The sequence below is a fragment of the Ammospiza nelsoni genome, chromosome 3 (genome assembly GCF_027579445.1).
Source record: "Ammospiza nelsoni isolate bAmmNel1 chromosome 3, bAmmNel1.pri, whole genome shotgun sequence".
NCBI lineage: Eukaryota > Metazoa > Chordata > Aves > Passeriformes > Passerellidae > Ammospiza > Ammospiza nelsoni.
The window spans coordinates 14,148,738-14,167,103 of record NC_080635.1 but is presented as its reverse complement, the minus strand read 5'-3'; the positions used below and the strand labels follow the sequence as shown (position 1 = coordinate 14,167,103).

The window sequence follows — 18,366 nt, the reverse complement described above, 5'->3', positions numbered from 1 at the left end:
GCGATGGCGGCGGAGCGGGGCATGGAGCTGGTGCGGGAGCTGCACCGCGCCGCCGGCGGGCACCTCCCGCCCTTCCGGGTGAGCACCGGGAACACCGGGCGGGCCCCGCCGGCGGGCACCTCCCGCCCCTCCGGGTGAGCACCGGGAACACTGGGCGGGCGCCGCCGGCGGCCCGCGCTCACTGGCTGTGCCGCTGTTGCAGACGGAGGAGCTGCGGCAGGCGCTGGAGGAGATGCGGGCGCTGTACGAGCGGAACCAGGCGGATGTGTGAGTTGGGCGCCGCTCCCGGCGCGTCCCGCACAGCACAGCGAGGGCGGCGCTCCCCGGCCCGCAGCTCTGCTCCTACTCCTCCTTTTCCTTCTCCTCATCCCCCAGGTCCGAAGCGAAGGCGGGACGGACGGACCTGATTTTCCTCATCCGGTTCCGGCACTGCTGCCTGCTCCGGAACCAGCGCTGCCTCCTGGCATACCTGTGAGTCCCCTGGGCTCATCCCTGCCGGCACAGCGTCCCCAGGGACAGGGTGGCGGGACTCTCGGGCCGGGCAGGTGGCTTCTCCCCGAGCAGCAAGGCAGCTCTGGAGCTGGTTCTCCTTGTGTTCGTTGCTGGTATCACTGCAAAGAGAAGGCTCTGCTTCCTCCTGCTCTTTGAAAGTTTAGATTACTGGATGCCACTGTGGCCTGGGGATGTTACCAGCACTCACCTCAGCAGAGGTGTTGGGTTTGCCCCGTTTCTTCCCCTAGGTATGACCGGCTGCTACGGATCCGAGCACTGAGGTGGGAGTATGGCAGCGTTCTGCCCAACACCATCCAGTTCCACATGTCAGCTGAGGAAGTGAGTCAGCCTCCTTTCAAACTCTTCCCCCCTTCCCACATATTCCTCCTGATGGATTATTTAGTACAATCAAAATAGGGTAGTCTTCCCCCCATGACGTTTAACATGTCATTCTGTAAATTCTTACTCGTGTGTATTCATTGTCTGTGGGTACAACCCTGTTCATGCCCACAGGTGGAGTGGTTCAATCGGTACAAAAAGTCTCTGGCTACCTACATGAGGTCAGTAGGAGGAGAGGAGGGGCTGGACCTTACACAGGACATCAAACCTCCTAAAAGCCTGTACATTGAAGTAAGTGCAAGATTTCTGGCTTCTATCCATGAATAAACATTTCCATGACTATCTCTTTTCGAGCATTTCATCCCCAAGTCAGCTCATCAAGCAAGACCTTTCAGAGTCCCAAAGCTTTCACAGGTTTCTGTGTTTTACTCTGCCTGCCAGCATTTTACTCCTTCTACTGAGAGCACAAAGCATGTTGAGAGATGGCACTTCTGGTGTGCAGGGAGATGTGGTGGGGCAAGTTATTCAGTACGAGGTCTTTGCAGCAACTTTAACTAGACCAGCTAGAAAGCATGTTCCCATGCCAAGGACTGTCACTGGAGGGGGTGGTTGGTTTTTTTCATTGCACTCTTACAGAGCTGTGTTCCTACTTTGCAGGTGAGGTGTTTAAGAGACCATGGGGAGTTCGAGATTGATGATGGCACTACCATCCTGTTGAAGAAGAACAGCCAGGTACCTGTGGCAGGACTGTGGTCTGTTCTCTTCCTTCCCTTTCACTCCCATGACATCCCCCTGGCCTTGCAGCATGTCCCAGTCCCTGCACACACAGCTCCTTGTGCTGTCTGCATGGTCCAGAGTGTAGCTCTGCCCGATCTGGTACCATGAGGCACTGGATGTACAGCACAACAAACAGAGCTGGTTGTGTGCAGCAACAAATCCATGGAGGCTTTTTCTGTGTTTCTGTGCAGCACTTTTTACCCCGCTGGAAATGTGAGCAGCTGATCAGACAAGGAATCCTGGAGCATGTTCTGTCCTGAGTGTGCAGGACAGGAGGGACAGCTCTTGGTGACCTGCCCACGATGGGGACTGAGCTCTGGTGTGTGCAGGACTTCAGAGACCTCAGTATTTACACCACCCATCCTCTCCTCTGCAGTGGCACCCTGCCACTCCTCCTAACAGCCTTTGATGCCTTAAAACGACAGCTCTTCATGAGCAAAGGGTGCATGCTGGTAATACAGCAATCCTGGGAATCCAGGATAGTGGGGGGACATAATCCAAGCCCCACAGCTACACCCAGGGTTTGTGAATGCATTTTTGTTTGGAGTAGTTCTTTGTTCACACTGTGCATGTAAGACACCAGCTGGCTGGGCTCTAGAAGCCAGGAAAACTCCATGGTTGCTAAATAAAGAATTTCTTCAGTCTCTTGGCTTTTTAAGAGTTAATGTGGTGTTCATTCAGCACTGATCTGGCTCTCCAGCCAAACCCATCCTGACCCTGCAGTGTGATGATTGTTTTAAGTATCTCAATGCTCCTCCAGGTGTCAGATAAGGCTGCACAAGGTTCCTTCCAGGATTAGACATGAAGCCTTGTCCCCATCAGAGACCCATAAATGTTTCCTGAGGTGCTGTGTGAATGAATGATCATTGCAGTCTGGACTGTGGGCCTGGGTTTTTCCCAGTGTGCTTGGCCTGTGCCTCTGTTCCTGTGAAGAATCTCTTATCCCAGAGCACTGGTCTGGCTGGGCCTATGGGCTAGTTGGAGTAGGGGTGGGAAAGGGAGCAGAGGGTTTTAAGGATTCTGGGTAGCACAAAACCAGAACAAGGTTGAAGAGTTGCTTTCCCTTTTCCTAGTGGAGCTGCTCAGCTCTTGCACTGTGTCTGGGAGAACACTTGCAAAAACATCAGCCCTAGGTGAGACTGGAGGTCTGCTTAGCCCCCATCTCAGGCTGGAGCTGAAAAAGCAAACAGCTGGGGAAGAAGGCAGGAACAGGATAAATGCCTGGGGCATTACAGCATTGCTCTGTCCTGCTCACTGCAGAGACAACAATCTGGTTGGGTTTGGATCCTAGGCTCAGGCTGTAAGAGGAGCTGTTGGCAATAAATGTTCAGCAGCAGTTGGGGAAGGTGACTGAAATACAGAGCAGACTGGGAAAAGCAGGAGGTGCTGTAACATTACAAATTTTTTAATGCCCCAGCTCAGGAGTGACCAAGCACAGGGTCCTGCAAGCCTTTCTGCCCTGGCTTTTGAGATGTAACTGTGGCTCCAACATCAGCCTTCTGCAGAGAGGGAGCACCTGCACCACCACTAAACTGCCAAAGAAAATCCTGTGAGCTAGCTGCCCTGAGACAGACATGACATAACAGCACACGGCCACTGGGAAAGGCACCAAGGCTGCTGCTTTCAGCTGGAAAATTCAGCTATCCACAAGACCAATTTCCTCAAAGGACTCTAGGCTCCCCATCTGCTATTTTCTGCACAGGAAAATCCTGGCAAGACCAGAGAGGACAAGGCTGATTTCCCAACCCAGCCATATCTCCCGTTCTGCACCTGACCAGCCCCAGCCAGGAGCAGGGGCTGCCACGGCAGATGTTCCATCACCCACTCAGAGATGCTGGTGTGATTTTTCCAATAAGCTGCTTCAGAGCTGAGGCTTGTTCCTCCAACAGCTGGTTCTTCTCCTCCATGCTCTTCTGCTTCAGCTCAGCAGCCTGCAGGGCCATTACAAACCTCCTGTTCTCTCCACGGAGCTCTTCAATCAACAGTTTGTTCCTGGAGAGTTGGGCCTAAAGCAGGGACAGGAGGCTTCAGGTTCAGCATCCCATGCAGGGGTACCAGATGGGCAGGGACACAGCACCAGCCCCTCTGCACTCACCTGGGCATCTCTGAGCTGAGCTGCCCTCTCTGCCAGCACAGCTTCAGCACTCCTCAGACTCTGCTCCAGCCCCTCTGCCTGCTCCACAGCTGCCTGCAGCAGCTGCTCATGTTCCTCCTGCAGAGGGAAAGAAAGTCTGTGTGTGGGTTGTCCCAGCACTGTCCTGGCCTCTGGCAGCCCTGGACTGTACATTTCCCCAAGGCCCTGTTCATGGAGCCTCATGCTCCTTAGACAGAGCAGGGGGTTTATCAGAGGGGCAGGATGCAAAAAGCAGTGGGACAGATGTTTGGAGCAGTACAACCTTCCCTGGGTCTGCACCCAACCAGTTTAAGACAAGGCAGAGATTTTCTATAAAAAACAAGCCATTGGCCTCCCCTCTCCCAGCCCTATCCAGGAAAGCTCAGGGAGAGACAAAGGCTCCTTGTGCCTGCTCATTATCATTCCTTAGGTTATAATTTGTCCTGTCTTTGCCCAGACACAAACTCACAAAACCCCAACACCTGGTTGCTTAGTGCCCTGGAGATAAATCCACCTATTTGAGTGCAGGCTGGTGACTGGAGGATTCATGAAGAATTAAAGTTGCAGCTGAATTTGAAGCTAAGTGCATTTTCCTTGTGGTTCTTTATATCTACCATCTTCCACCCAAACCTCTGGTGCCTTCAATCACAGCTGCCCTCCAGTGTTCCCTGCACAGTACCCCTGACTGAGCTCCTGCAATTCCCTTCTTACCTGGATCCTGACCAGCTGCCTGCATGTCTGCTCAGCCTGCAGCTGGAGGCTTTCCTGGAGCTGCTGAGTCTTGCACTGTTCCTCTCTCAGGGTGTTTTGCAGCTGCTCAAACTGCTTCTTTGGCACCATGTTGTTTATCTGAGCCTTGGCCTGCTGCAACTGCAGAGTGTGCTGGGCCTGGGCCAGGCTCAGGTTGGCTTTGGCTTCCAAAAGCTGTAACACAGAAAGGTTGACAGCTGGTTACAGCTTTGAGCCCAAACAGGACAGGCCCAGGCTGTGTTTTGGGGGAGAGGAGAGGTCAGACAGTGCCCTCAGCCCTCACCCCAGCACAGGCACAGCAGAGCTGCAGCACCATGGCAGTGGTGCTCACTGGGCAGCCTGCAAAGCAAGGGAGTGAGAGCACTGAGAGCTGCAGGAAGAGACACAGAGAGCCCTTGCTGAGAGATGCTCCCCTTGCTGAGCAGTGAGGAGCAGGAGGATTCTCTGGGAGGGAGTCCCAGGACCAAGGGCCACAAGAGCAAGAGACAGAGGGAGCTGCTGACTTGGGTTCTTGGATACATCCCAGGCTAGCTGTGATGTACTCAATGTCCTGTACATGTCCTCTGCTTCCTGTCACCAGCAAAGGGCAAAACTGGTAATGGGAAGCAGATCTGGTCCTACTTTGGGATGGCTGGCATGGGTAAGCTGTTCTGTGGAAAGCCAGTCCCCAGGGCAGAATGCAGGAGAGGAATATTAACCCATTGGAAGGTTTCTCACATTGGCTTTCCTCCCTCTGTCCTGGTGATCCACCTTACTCTGCTGTGACCACCCCATTTCCCATCCCTCACCAAGCCCTGCCTGGCTGCTGTCATCCCTTCCCAACCCTTACCCAATCCTGCCACTGCTCCAGCTCCTCTGTCAGCTGAGCCATGGGGAACCCCAGCTCCTGGCACCCTGTGGGAGCCACCTCCCCTCTGCGCAGCCAGCCTGCACAGGACAAGGACAGGGGGGCATCACAGGACAAGCCAGCAGGGACCTCCCCCCAGCTGCACCTGAACTGCATTCAGCCATAGCTGAGCAGGAGGGAGAATCCTTTGTCCCCCAAAGAGGAAGAGGATGACTTTTTCCTGGTAAGTTGGACACCCTCCCTTCTGAGGAGAGTGTCCAGCACAGCCCCAGGCAGGACAAAACCAACATCACAGAGTCCATCAGCAGCCTGCCACTGAATGAAGGACACTCACCTTTTCCTGTGAGGCCTGGAGCTGCTGTTGGAGCAGCTCCATCTCCATCCAGCACGCTGCATGCCTCTGGTGGTGCTCCAGCCTGGCAGCAATCTCTGCCCCTCGTAGCCACTCAGCCTCCAGAGGGCTCTGGCTGTGCAGCTGGGCAGTGCCAGGGCCAGCACTGTCACCAGGCTTGTGCTCAGGGGGCTCACAGCCCAGCTGAGGCCTCTTGACATCCTGGTGAGAGAGCTCCTCCTTGCCCTCATCACTCTGGAAGAGATGGAGAAAAGAAACAGCAAATCATGCACAGGAGGCTTGGGGTGGGAACACAGGCAACAAGGAGAGACTGAGCCATGTGGGTGTGAGACTGGGAGTGAGAGGAAGCTCAGGGAGAAAGAGTGAAAGTAGTGAAAGTCATTAAAGACTTTCCCCTTCTGTAAGACTTTCAATGTCACACAAGTTTTCACTGCTTTACAAGTTATAAGATGAAGCTGGTTCTTCAAAGGAAGACTGGGTTTGAATGTTTGAAACAAACATTTTTGCTCTCCTCTATGAACTTGTGCAGTTTTTGCCCTTCTAAATCCTTCAGCCAAGAGCCTGCCAGTTGGGGTTGATGGCTTCCTACCAATGCTGTTAACTGCTATTTCAGCCATCTCCCCCAGCTTCTCTCTACCCAACTCAGTCCCATTTTTCCTACTGGGAAGAGGGATAGGATCAGCCTCAGACCAGAGAGCAGCAAAGCACAGCCCCCCAGAGGACAGCCTGGCTCTGGGTTTGGCCTGCAAGAGGAAGCAAAGCCAAGCCTAAACAGGTATGGCCCTGAATTGATGCAGGAGTGAGTCAGGTGCCTCTGCCCCAGCAGGTGACTCTGCTCAGCCCAAAGTCCTACAAAGCTGTCAGAGACCTAAAATCCAAGGAATGAAGAACAATGGGAGGGACAGTTTAGCAGACTGGGATCATCCACCCCAGAAACCTGTCTCTCCCCAGATTTATGGCTCAGTGGGTGACTCCAGTACCTAGCTAAAGCTTCCTAAGGAAGAAATCCATCCCATGTTAACTCTTCAGCAAGCTGTTCTCCAGCAGCCAGCACAGGAGAGGCAGCAGAGTGAGAAAACCATGCACAAGCCCCATTGGGGGCTGGCATTCTGTGCTGGCTCCCTGATATTTTCCAATTTGGTTTCAAATGACAGCTAAGGACTAAGGAAAACTGAGAAAAAACCTTCCCATAACTCAGGCAAAACATGTGGGGACCATCAAGAGACAAGAGGAGAGAAGGAGCAGGTCTCCAAGGGAAGGGAAATAAAGAGAAAAAAGGACAAAGAGCATCAGACTGAATTGATGTAGCTTCCAACTGGCTAAAATTATCTGGCAGTCCTGTGGATACAAAGTGATTTGACTCATCCAGACACACCAAGACTTCATTACAGGGTGACAGGTGGTGAGGCCATATCCCCTCAACTGCAATAAAGCCAGGTCTGGAGAAATCAGCTTGTTTGTGAGGCCTCTGTGATTTCACAGGGCTGGACACAAAGCTGTGACTCCAAATCCAAGGTGGTCTCATTGTCCTTCCACTTCTGTGCGTACTGCCAGTCTCCCAGGAGGCCATGAATACTGGCACATGTGGGAATGAAGCTTAGTCCCGTGTTGGACAGTTCTTCCAACAACTGCTGCCAAACACCAGAGCCATACAGGACCCAAATCCCTCAGGGAAAGGTGCAGGATAACATACCATCCATCCTGGCAGGGAGGACAGCACTGCAGTTTGTGGTATGCAGAGGAGCTGTGTGAGGAAGTTCTTCCTCTCTCCTTGAAGCACAAGGACCAGTCCATGGGCTATGTGGTGTTTGCTCACCTCAGTGCAGCTGCTTTTGGGAATTTGACATTGGATTCACATGCTGTGCTTCCTGTGGCATCTCCAGCATCCATGTCCAAGGCAGAGGAGGTGAGTGTGCAGTCAGCCATGGCCACAGGAGCACATCCCAGCTCCCTGACCACACTCCCACAGTCAGTAAAAGACATAATATAGCTATGCCTACATGTGCTCAGTCATATTTATTAATTGGAAGTATCCTAGTTCATAGCCCACTTCATGAGAGCAGGAGAACAAAGCTGCTGCTGGAACATCCAAGAGAACACAGTTGCTGTTACAGTGTTCAGCAGCCTTGTGTCTCACAAAGCATCTGCTTTTTCTTTGCAGCAGCATGTTAGATCTTCAAACTACCTTTGCACTCAAACCTGACACTCTCTTGAGCTCTGGGTTCATTTTCTAAGTAGTGCATCACATCTTTGAGCTGCATCAGCTCCAGTTTCAACCTGTTCCTCTTCAGCTCTGTATTGACAGCCTGAATGCCAGGTTTCATCCCATGCTGTTACATCTCTGTCTCCCAGAGCTTTTTTCCTTCTCTTCTTGCCCTGCAGGTCAGGTCTATGTCCTGAGATGTCTGCTCTTTGATGGCATTTAACTCTGCCTCCTTCCCAAGCACATCCCCTTGTCTATCAAGATTCCATTTCTCCCTGACAAATGCTTTCCACTTTGCCTCCAGCTGCTAGACTGAACAGGCCATTTGTTACCACAAACATCTGCACTGTTTGCACTGCTGTGTCCATCATACAATTGCTCATTTCTTCCCTGTTCCTTCAGTGCTGAAATTGCAACAGAAGATTTTGGTCTGCCTGCTCACCTGAGTCTTAGAGGATCAGCTCATTTTCCCCCAGAGGACAGCTCTCCAGACACCTTGTCCCTTCCAACAGCAGAGCCCTCAGCTTCACTGTCTCTGCATTACTCCCATTTCATCCTGGTGCCTTTTTAATCTTTTCATACCCAACAGCCACCATTTTTCACATCTTGGCATTAAACTTTTCTTACAACCTGAGCTGCCTCTGCTTCCACAGAGACTTGGGTTTTTTTCTTCTGCTTCCACTGCTGCCTCTCATGGGTGCCCTGCTGTTGAAGGCCTCACCTTGGAGCCTTTACTGTTGGGAAATCACCTCCTCTCACACCAGTGCTGCTGCAATGAAGCCTTACAGCTGTCCTCATGCTGGCATTCACTCCATGGCAGCTCTTGCTATGCTCAGCTTCTGCATCTTTCCTAAAGATAAAAACCATTTTGCTGACCTGGGTTTGATATCACACCTTGAAATGCTCAGCCAGCCTCTGAATGTACATTTGCTGGAGATGCAATACAAAGGGTTTTCTGTGTTGCAAAGGGAAGGCAATTTGTTAAACTTCACAGAAAGTTCCCACACCTTTTGCACTTCTCAAAGACACACAGCCAATCCCATCTTTTCCAGCAACTCTGGAAGCTCCCCACTGCAGTCAGCCCATCTGCCATTCACCAGAGATAAAACAGCTTAAAGGCCTTGTATTCCTGTTATTTGGGGTTGTTTCCCTGGTCTACCACAGACTTCAGCCAAATCCCCTCCCTTCTCCCTCACCTACCCCACATCTCAGCCCTAAAACAGTGACAATGACCTAGCAAAATCCCCTGCTGGCATATTGCCAAGGGGAAACACTGATCCTAAAGGGAGACACAGCAGGGCAGAGGCAGGAGGAAGGGAAGATAAAACAATTATTCAGTGACAACCTCTTTCTTTCACAAGTCAGTTCCTTTTACCTATATGGAGAAATTTAGGACATTTTTTACTGCTTTTAAGATAGCAAGTTGTGATCATCTAGTAAGTAGAGGCAGGTTTGCTGAAAGACCAAGAAAGAGGTAATAAAAAACACTAATGAAAGCTCTTTTATATCTCTCACTATTTTAAGATACAGTCTTTGCTGGGCACTGCCTCTAACACAGCCTTGTAGAACATGCAGGGAAACTTAGAGTCCTGAAATAAAAGCGCTCATGTAAGGGGAGTTAGATGTCTCACTTCAAACAATTGCAGCCCTGCAATTCTGCCCAGGTTTTCTTCCAAATTAAGCAGCTCTCCAGCCCTGTGAAAAATCAGCCCAACCGACCCTGGTATGAGCAGGAGATGCACACCTAATCTCCTCCTTAGCCCCAGAAAGAGAACAGTGCCAGACCCCAGGCTCACTCTGTCCCTGTGCTCTGTCTTTATTTCTTCTCTGTCCTCATCCAGCTGCTGCCCTGGGTGGCAAATGTCATCAGCGTGCTGCTGTCACCTGGCCTGCTCCATCTCAAACCTCTCCTCCAGCTCCAGGCTCCCATTGTTGCTCTTTCAGCCCATTAATTATAGCCCAGTACTTTGCAACTGTTTCTTCAACATCTCTTTTCTGGTATTCCATCTGGCACATCTCAGCCTTGAAACTTTCCTCACTGTCCTTCCTCTCCCTCTCACAGTTTTTCCACATAAACTATTATGAGGAAGAAATAGAGTTTATCTGTTGGAAGGAGATAGGATTGGGATATTAGCACCATGCTCCTGAGAGCTTTTCTCTCTTCCAATAGCTCCAATTCACATTGATCTATTGGTCCCACTCAACAGAGGACTCTCTGCAGGCAGTTCTGGTCCCTGCTGAACAATCAGTCTCATGCAGCAGTGTCTAACAAGCAGAATCCAGTGGGTCCCAATTCTTTTCCTCTCAAGCTGCTGCCAGCAAGCAGCACAGTTCTGCCCATTCTCCTTGTCTGCAAGGAGCCCCAGAGAGGAGAGGGGAGAGGCCAGGGCATCATCTGCCACTGCTCCTCATATCCCTCCTCCACTGCAGAGTGGTTCCTGGTCAGGATGTGCTGGTGAGAAGCTGCTGCTCCCCACAACTCCCCTGTGAACACCAGAAACTCCAGGATTTGACGTGCACAAAGGCAGGACTATAAAGCAGGCAGAAGATCTGTAGGCAGCTTTGTGCTCCTTTAACTGTTCTGTCACCTGCAGGACAGTTTAGGATTTTCTCTTGCAGTGCTGCAACACAAAACCCAGCAAGCATCACTGACCTCTCAGTTCAGCAGCAAAAGGAGTAAATGTGGAACTGAGGCCTGTTCCATGAGCATTCACAGCTGTCTGAAGAGGAGGCTGGGCTCACACTGTCACCTCAGAGCAGCAGGTTAGAAGTGTGCTGCAAGCCAAGGGTTCTGATACAGCCCCTACCATCAGGAGACACCTGGCTGCTTCTCCTCTTGGTCCTGTCCCTGCTTTTACTGTGACAACAACACTGAGTGAGCTCTGGCTCCTCACAGGACCCACACAAACATTTCACAAGGTGACAGGGATTTTTTGCCAGCCAATGAGGCAAAGGCTCCAAACCCTCCCGCCAGGCAAGACAAGGTGGAGCAGCACATGAAATAACCCCACAGAGTGATGAGGCACCACCCTGGTCCCCAGCCTGAACTCTGTCTCCAGCCACCCTACTGGAGCAGATGTCTCATCAGTCACTCTGTAGCAGCTGTGGGTACCAAGCAGTCAGGACATCTCCCCCCACCCCACTCACCTTGGTTTCCAGCTGCACCTTCAGGTCCTGCAGCTGCTCTTGGAGCTGCTCCACTGGGAGTGACATTTCTGGAACACAGAAGTAGGAACAAGAAGGCTTGGAGAGGGGTGTGATGGCAGAGAGGAGCCCTGTGAGGGGAGGCCTACAAGATAGGACTGCAGGATGGCTGCAGCTTCATCCAGTCCATAAGGGGTTTGGGGGGTTGCATACAACCCCAAAAGATGAACATTCCCCATCTATGTGGCAACTGGACCCAGGGCTGCATCACCCCTCTTGGCCAGGAGCTTTTATCTAATGCTCAACTTGAATTTTCCAACCCACAGTTTGGGGCTACTTCCTCCTTATTGCATTGTTTCCTCAGCATATTCAGCACTGAAAATCTGCCAGAAGTTGCAAAACCCTCTTCTCCTCCATCTCCCTCCTCCCCACCACCCATCCTCTCCTTCTTCCCTCCCAAGGCTAGCCAGTACCAGCACTGGCAGCAGTAGTGCGGGCACAAGGAGCCTCCCCACACTCCCATGCAGACTTGGATGCAGAGGGAACTTTGTCACTGCTGAGAGGACGAGCACTGAGCCCTCCTGCCCGTTACCTGCTGTTGGCAGCCCTGCCTGAGCCCTGCTCTCCTGCAGCTGGAGGCGCAGCCCCTGCAGCTCCCTGCGCAGCGCTGCGTTCTGCTCGTGCAGCACCTGGAACAAACACTGCTCAGGACACAGCACAGAGCTCCTCCAAGCTCCTGCCAGGGCCTCCCCCAGCCCCAGCACAGCCTTCCCAAACTAAGGAACACATTAGAGAATTTGGAGGAACCAAAGAAGAAATATAACCCCAGATTTCCGAGGTCACCATCACTACATACTGTAAAGCACAAAAGAACACAAAACCAGGGATTTGCCAACACCTCAGGAGGCTGGGCCTCCTGAAAGCCTCCTGAGACCCTCCTGACCTAAATAACCACTGGCAGAATCCAACACAGAAGAAACATCATGGTCTCAGCACAGGCCCAGGGGTTTGTGTTTACATCCTCATGACTCCCTTGTGGGCACAGGGGACAACAAGCACTACTCAATGCAGAGAAGGCAACCAGCAGGATTCACAGGGAAGCAAAGCCCACAGGCCTCTGGGAGGGAACTTTTCCAGGCTACAGAAGGAATAAAGCAAGGGAAGAAGGTGCTGATCCCATGGGAAGCACAGCACAAGGCAGGTCCTGCTGGTGCCAGAGACAGCCCAAGGCCAGCACAGGAGTTTATCCCATCTCCATGAGCAGGGAGTCCCAGAGCTGAACACCAGGTAATGAGCCACCACAGCAGGGCGATGAGCCACTTTCATGGAGTGTCTGGAGATGGGCAGCTGTTTGCTTCACTTCACATCCTCTATCCTGTACAGCATACAAGGCATCCTGCCTTCTTCTGGACTGCTCACTATGAGCAGACATCCAATTCCATCCCATATCCTGCCTCCAGGAAACTGATGTGCTGTGAGAGACTATGAACTAGGACACTTCCAGGTAACAAATACTACTGACCAGATGTAGACAAATGCAAACTCAGTTTGTTTCATCTCCATTCTAAGCAGGAAAGGGAGGCTGAGAGCATTCAATGAGGGTAAAGGATAAACCCCAGCGGGTGCCTTCACAGGGGCAAGTGAAGCCTGAAGGTCAAACCTTTCCATCCATCAGCATTCTCATGGACAACTCTGGGGCTGCTCAACGAGAGGAAAAATTGCAGCACTGAGCGTATTCAACCCTCTGGTGCCACCTGGAGCAATGCTGCACTGGATAGTGCTTCAGAATGTTTGCCTTTAATTGCAGCTTGGAGAAGGGCTGCCTGATGCATCCACAGAAAGGCTTTACTGAAAGCTGCATTTCAGCTGGGGGGATGTGACTGTCCCTGTCCCTGCTCAGGGGTGCTCCCCAGCCACACACAGCACCTGGGAACAAACAGGCAACGTGACAAGCACGGGACTCAAACAACTGAGCACCCAGCATGAGCTAAAGATACACTAGTTAAAAATGCAAGAGACACACGTTTAAAATGGGAGAAGGGAAACAGAGTTTGTGCTCATGCCTCAGAAAGCCCCAAGCTCTGGGAAGGAGCACAGAACCCTGCAGGAGTTACAATACACACAGCACCAATTACACACATCAGATATCTGGACTGGCTTACCTTGACTCTCTAGCAGAGTTCAGCAGCAACAAGATTTTTAGGGTTTTTTAAAGTGGGGGCAAGAAGGAAAGGAAAAACAAAAAGATAGAAGACTTTAGCTGTTAATATGGTTTCCAAATTAGGAGAACAGCTTTCTCCTTGTGCTCAAGAAGAAATCCAACAGAGCCCAGGGTCTGTCCTTAACATCAGATGTACATGGTTTCCTAACAAAATAGTCCATGGCTACAAGCAGGAAGGAATTTACGATCCACCCCTACTCTCTCCTGCCAAAATCCTTGCATGGCAAACAACCCATGAGGGCTTCAGGAGTGAGGAGACAGCACTCTGAGCAAGGTAAGAGGGATCCCTCTGCCCTAAGACCAGGTCTGCCTCCTTGCACTCCCTCAGGCCCAATGGCCCAGGGATGTGCTGCAGAGAGCAGCGCTGTGACACGGCAGCGCTGCCCGCACGTACCTGGCACTGCCGCTCGTACTCCAGGACAATCTCGGCAAAGCGCTCGCTCTGCTTCAGGAACTCGGGGCTCTGGGGCTCCCCCTGCTCCAGCTGCACAAAGAAACACTTCTCCTCAGGAAAACCAGCTCCAAATGGAGAGTCAAAAGCTCTGCTAAATCCCTGGGGTCACAGGGCACACCCATACGTTCAACAGAAGGCTCCCTAAGGGGCCCATCACCTGTGGGATGGGTCAGAAAAAGGAGGAAAACCAATTTTCTCCACATGTGAGACACCAAAGTACAGGCAAGCTTTCCTGGCTAACAAGATCACAGACTCACTTCTTTCCCCAGATTCATTTTAGGAGTGGAAGATACTAAAACAAGACCTTTACTTCAATACTAGTGAAAAATAAAACTTCTCTGGAAACCGAACTCTGTAAGTTTTCCCTTGAAGACTGCAGATTTGCAGAATTCTCTACAACTGGAAAATATCCTCATATAAATAAAAATAACCTCAAAAATAACCTTTTTTTTTTCTTTCCCAGCTTCCAGGTTGCCATTAAAGCACAGGAGAGCTCACACAGGGGGAGACCGTAGCAACTGACACAAAATATGCAAGATCAATTTTTTAATGAATTCCTGAAAAGTTCTTATTTGACTGCAACAGAGAAAGGTTACCTTATCCTTCACAATGTGGTTGAGTTCTTTTTGCAGCTCCAACACCATTTCCTCAGAGGCTGACAGTTTCTCAGCCATCTCTGTGACCTTGTTTTGTAGCTGTGTGTTCTCCTGCAGATCAAATAGAGATTTCCCTGCTGCAGTGGGTCCTGACATGGCAGGAAGGGTTTATCAGCCACAGGTGCTCAGCAGGGAGCTGTACAACAACTGGCACATCAGCAGGCCAAACACAGCACAGCACCCAGGAGACCCTGGACATGGCCTGGTTTTAGCCAGGACAGATTTTTGCAGTAACCAGGAGGGGATGTGGCTAAAGCCCAGATGTTATTCTGAACCATCTCATTCATTGGGGTCAGAGGGAAGGCACTCTCTCTCAATTCCAGGGAGAAGGAGATGCCTTCCAGAGAAAATGTGGCTGCCCTGCAATGAGCATTTGCAAATCACACTCTCTTTTGCACACTTTTGTTAATACTGTTGCTGTCACTGATTGTTTCTTATCTCACTGCTGTTTCCAGTAAATTGTTCTTATCTCAAGCCAAGGTCTTTGCCTTTTGTGCCTCCCATTCTCCTCTCCAGCCATTGAAAAGTGGGGAGTGAGCAAGCAGCAGTGTGGTTTGGGGAGTATTGGTAGGAGAACTAAACTGTGAACATCATTCCTAAACCACAACAGGACAGCACATTGCTGATTCCACATGGGCTCATCTCTCCAAAGGACAGGGATGGGTTTTGCACAGTAAGAGCGAGACAGCCCCACAGGATCAGCTCCACCTCTGCTCCCCAAAATTGTTCCCTCACAGTTAACAAAGGCAGCAAGTCCTGAGCTATCTCCATCTGCACTTCTACACTGACCAGAGCTGGGGTAATCCCAGGCATGCAGACACATCTCTGCCTTTGACATGGCCCCTGGCACAATTTCAGCTTTGGCCATTGTGTTTGCAGGTGTTACCAAGGGCCAAACCACTGCCAACAGACAACACAGCAGTTTAGTGATGGCATGGCAAGGTAACAAGTTCTGTCTTTAATACAACTGGATGGATGTGGCTGATGATTCTTCTCCATAAAATTACTGTTCTTCCCAACAAGAGCAAAGTGAACCATCTATATTTGTCACCACCTCTGCTTTGCCACCTCTGAAAGAGCGAAGGTGTTTCATCCAAGGCAGTTGTACTTACATTCATCACATGGTTCAGTCTCCCTTGCAGGTTGGCCTCTTTGCCCTGCAGGAGCTGTGTAGCAGCCTCCAGCTTTGCCTGGTGACTCACTGCTTGCTGCAAAAGCAGCTCTTTTGCCTCTATTTCTGCTTGAAAATTCCTGGGGGAAAAAAGCAACATGGTTGGGACAGATAGAGCATGATCCTGGAGATGAGAGCTTTGTTGGAAGGATGCTGAGATCATAGGGGTGGAGAGGGGTCTTCAAGGGCTTTCCTGCCACTGCCACATTGGCAAAACAAGGGGGAGATTCAAAAGGGATGTGTGAGCACATTTTCTGCACCCCACCAAAAGAACCCCTCCTACCTGAGCTTGCTCTGGGTGTGCTCAAGAGTGATGTACTGCTGATCCAGCTCCCTGCCCAGCTGCAGGCAGTGTCTCTCTGCCCTCTGCAAACTGAGCCTTGCCTTGTCCCTCTCCCTGGCGATGTGCCTCACCTGGCTCCTGCAGACACAGCGAGCAGGGCATGAGGCACCCCAGAGGCACCCACAGAGGGCCCTCACAGGGAGCAGAGCCCTTACCAGAGGCACTGCAGTTTGTAGCTGTAGGAGGTGCCAGCTGCAGGCTGGAGGCCGCTCCTGGGCACCATGAGTGCTGTCCCAAGCTGCAGGCAGCCCTGCCAGGCTCACCTGCTGCTCCGTGCTGCTGGTCCTCCTCTGCAAGAACAGCAGAGTGAGATCACCTCCTCCCTCTTCTAACAGCTCCAACAGCATTCCTGTTGTCACACCATGTGCCCACCCTCCAGTCTTTCAGGGATGTCCCCCCATCTCAGATAAGCCTCTATCACATCCACCCCCACATTACCCCAGCCCTGGGGTGACCAAACCCATCCTGAACCTGGCTGCAAGTGCTCCTCCCACCATGGGCAGCTGCTCACTTCACCCACCAGCACCGATCCAGGCAGAACCAGGGACCCTGAGGATCTCCTCTGAGCTCTTCCAGGGCTCAGGTGGCAGTGACAAGTTGAGGCTTGGCAAATCCAGTGTCTTTGCTGAGGCTGGAGAGGTGATGTGGGCCCAGGCAGCTTGGCCAGAAGGACAGGCTGAATCCCTGAGCGCTCCCCTCTGATGCTGAAGAAAAACAGCAGGAATAAGTCAGTGGGGCCAAACTGGCAGAAGAAAACTGATGGTTTTCAATATCAAAGGGAAACTTCAGAGACCAGATCAATACTGAGGAACATTTTAGAAACAACCCCAGGCTGCCAGGAGGGAGATGTCCTGAGCTGCCCTCATGGCAGCCACAAGAACAGGTCTGCAGGCACAGACCATTCAGTTTGGTCTCCCTGCTGACCCATCAACACCCAGAGCCCACAGAAACACCAGCACTGAAAACTGTATCACTTACAGGGCCTTGTGAAAACTGTCAAATGGGGATTGACGGCCAACATTTTATTTGACCAAAGAGCAGAGCCCAGAAAGCTGATACAGAATTCAGAACATTTCCAAAAGCACCAATTTTTTAGCAGGTTTGGAAGAAGCCTGTCTTCAGAGAGCTGTTACCTCAAAGTCTGAAGCCAAAAGAACGATTCTTGTTTCTTTTTTTTTTTCTCAAGATCCTGGATTGAGGTGTCCTGGCTGTCAAGGCAAGCAGAGATTCACTTCCACCTTAGCACATTCACGTGGTGTTACTTCAAAAGCAAATGCCTTGCCAGTCCTTGGAACTGAATGCTCTAAGGAGAAAGAAGTATTTTACATCAAACAAAAAAAAAACCCATGGATGAAGCTTGTCCATGCACTAAAAAGAGGGCAGTCTGTGTCACATGTGAGGTGCAGAGACATCAGCACTTCTGAGACCAGCATTAGAACTGGGGTGATGTTTTTCCTCTCCTAGGTTGTGCATCCCTCTCCCTCCCATAAAAAGACCAGGCTCAACAGCCCCCTGTTGTTCTGCATTACAATCCCACACCACCTAGGCAGGGATTGCTCCCACTCAGGGAGCTCCCAAGGGAGCCTTTCAGCCACCATGCAGTGGCTGCACTACAGATCACATCTAAAAACTGTCCTGCAAGTGAAGAACCCTCCCTCAGATCACCACCCTCAGATGCCTGACTGAATCCTATGGAATCACCACGAAAGATTGTGAAAAGAAGTATCTTGGTCTGAATTATTCTCAGTAAACCCTGATGTTCAGCCTCCTTTTTCTGGTTTTTTTTTGGGATTTTTTGGGGGTTTTTTGTTTGTTGGGTTTTTTTGTTGTTGTTTTTGTTTTATTTTCGTTTTTGTTGGGGTGGCTTTTTTGTTTTTTTTTTTTGTTTTTTTTTTTTTTTTTTTGTTGGGGTAGGGTTTTTTTTGCTTTGTTGGGGCGGCATGGGGAAATGGATAGAGTAACCTTTCTAAGGGTGTGATGTCTGGACTCGCGTCTGGATTCCCTACAGCATCCTTTTAAAACATCAAACACAAAGGAACTGTCCTGTGTAGGAGACTGGCAAGGACATAATTGCTCCTTGCCCAAGCTTAGTGGAAATCCCCTCACGGAGCTGCAGATCAAGGCCATCAACCAGGATCCTTCTTACAAACCTCATCCCATGGAGGTGCTGAGTCTTGGCTGCTTAAGAGACACTGACATACCGTGGGAAACGGGGTTGTGCATCCGCGGGGACGGAGGCACTGCAGCATCGGCTCGGCCCGGCTCCGTTCGGCCCTGACACCCCGCGCATGCGCAGGCCGCGCGCACATCCCGTCCGGCGCCCTGGATGCATTTCCCGGGTGAATCGGGAGGAGCAGCGGCAGGAGGCGGAGGGAGCTGATGCCGCCTTTTTACTCAGCTCTTTCCGCAGTGCTATACCCAGTTGTGGGCTCCTCAGGGCAGGAAAGACAAGGAGCTCCTGGAGAGGCTCCAGCGGAGGGCGATGAGGTGATGACGGGACTGAG

General features: G+C 51.3%; 2 protein-coding genes across 2 annotated transcripts; one reads left to right on the top strand and one right to left on the bottom strand.

The window, feature by feature from the left end:
• Positions 1–2,252, top strand: GINS1 (GINS complex subunit 1). The gene is made up of 7 exons (XM_059468856.1): positions 1–78; positions 203–267; positions 376–471; positions 741–831; positions 1,006–1,122; positions 1,489–1,563; positions 1,800–2,252. Exons 1-7 carry the CDS (start codon positions 4–6, stop codon positions 1,866–1,868), a joined length of 588 nt encoding a protein of 195 aa, XP_059324839.1. The 5' UTR covers positions 1–3; the 3' UTR covers positions 1,869–2,252.
• A 622-nt stretch (positions 2,253–2,874) lies between these two features.
• Positions 2,875–18,226, bottom strand: LOC132070488 (ninein-like protein). Its single transcript, XM_059467249.1, has 13 exons — positions 18,064–18,226; positions 16,996–17,165; positions 16,383–16,566; positions 16,018–16,152; positions 15,803–15,940; positions 15,461–15,599; positions 14,289–14,399; positions 13,437–13,722; positions 11,021–11,088; positions 5,653–5,904; positions 4,433–4,645; positions 3,704–3,820; positions 2,875–3,614 (listed from the first exon to the last, which is right to left on the bottom strand). The coding sequence occupies exons 4-13, from the start codon at positions 16,083–16,085 to the stop codon at positions 3,426–3,428; spliced, it is 1,581 nt and encodes a 526-aa protein (XP_059323232.1). The 5' UTR covers positions 16,086–16,152; positions 16,383–16,566; positions 16,996–17,165; positions 18,064–18,226; the 3' UTR covers positions 2,875–3,425.
• Between the last annotated feature and the right edge of the window lie 140 nt (positions 18,227–18,366).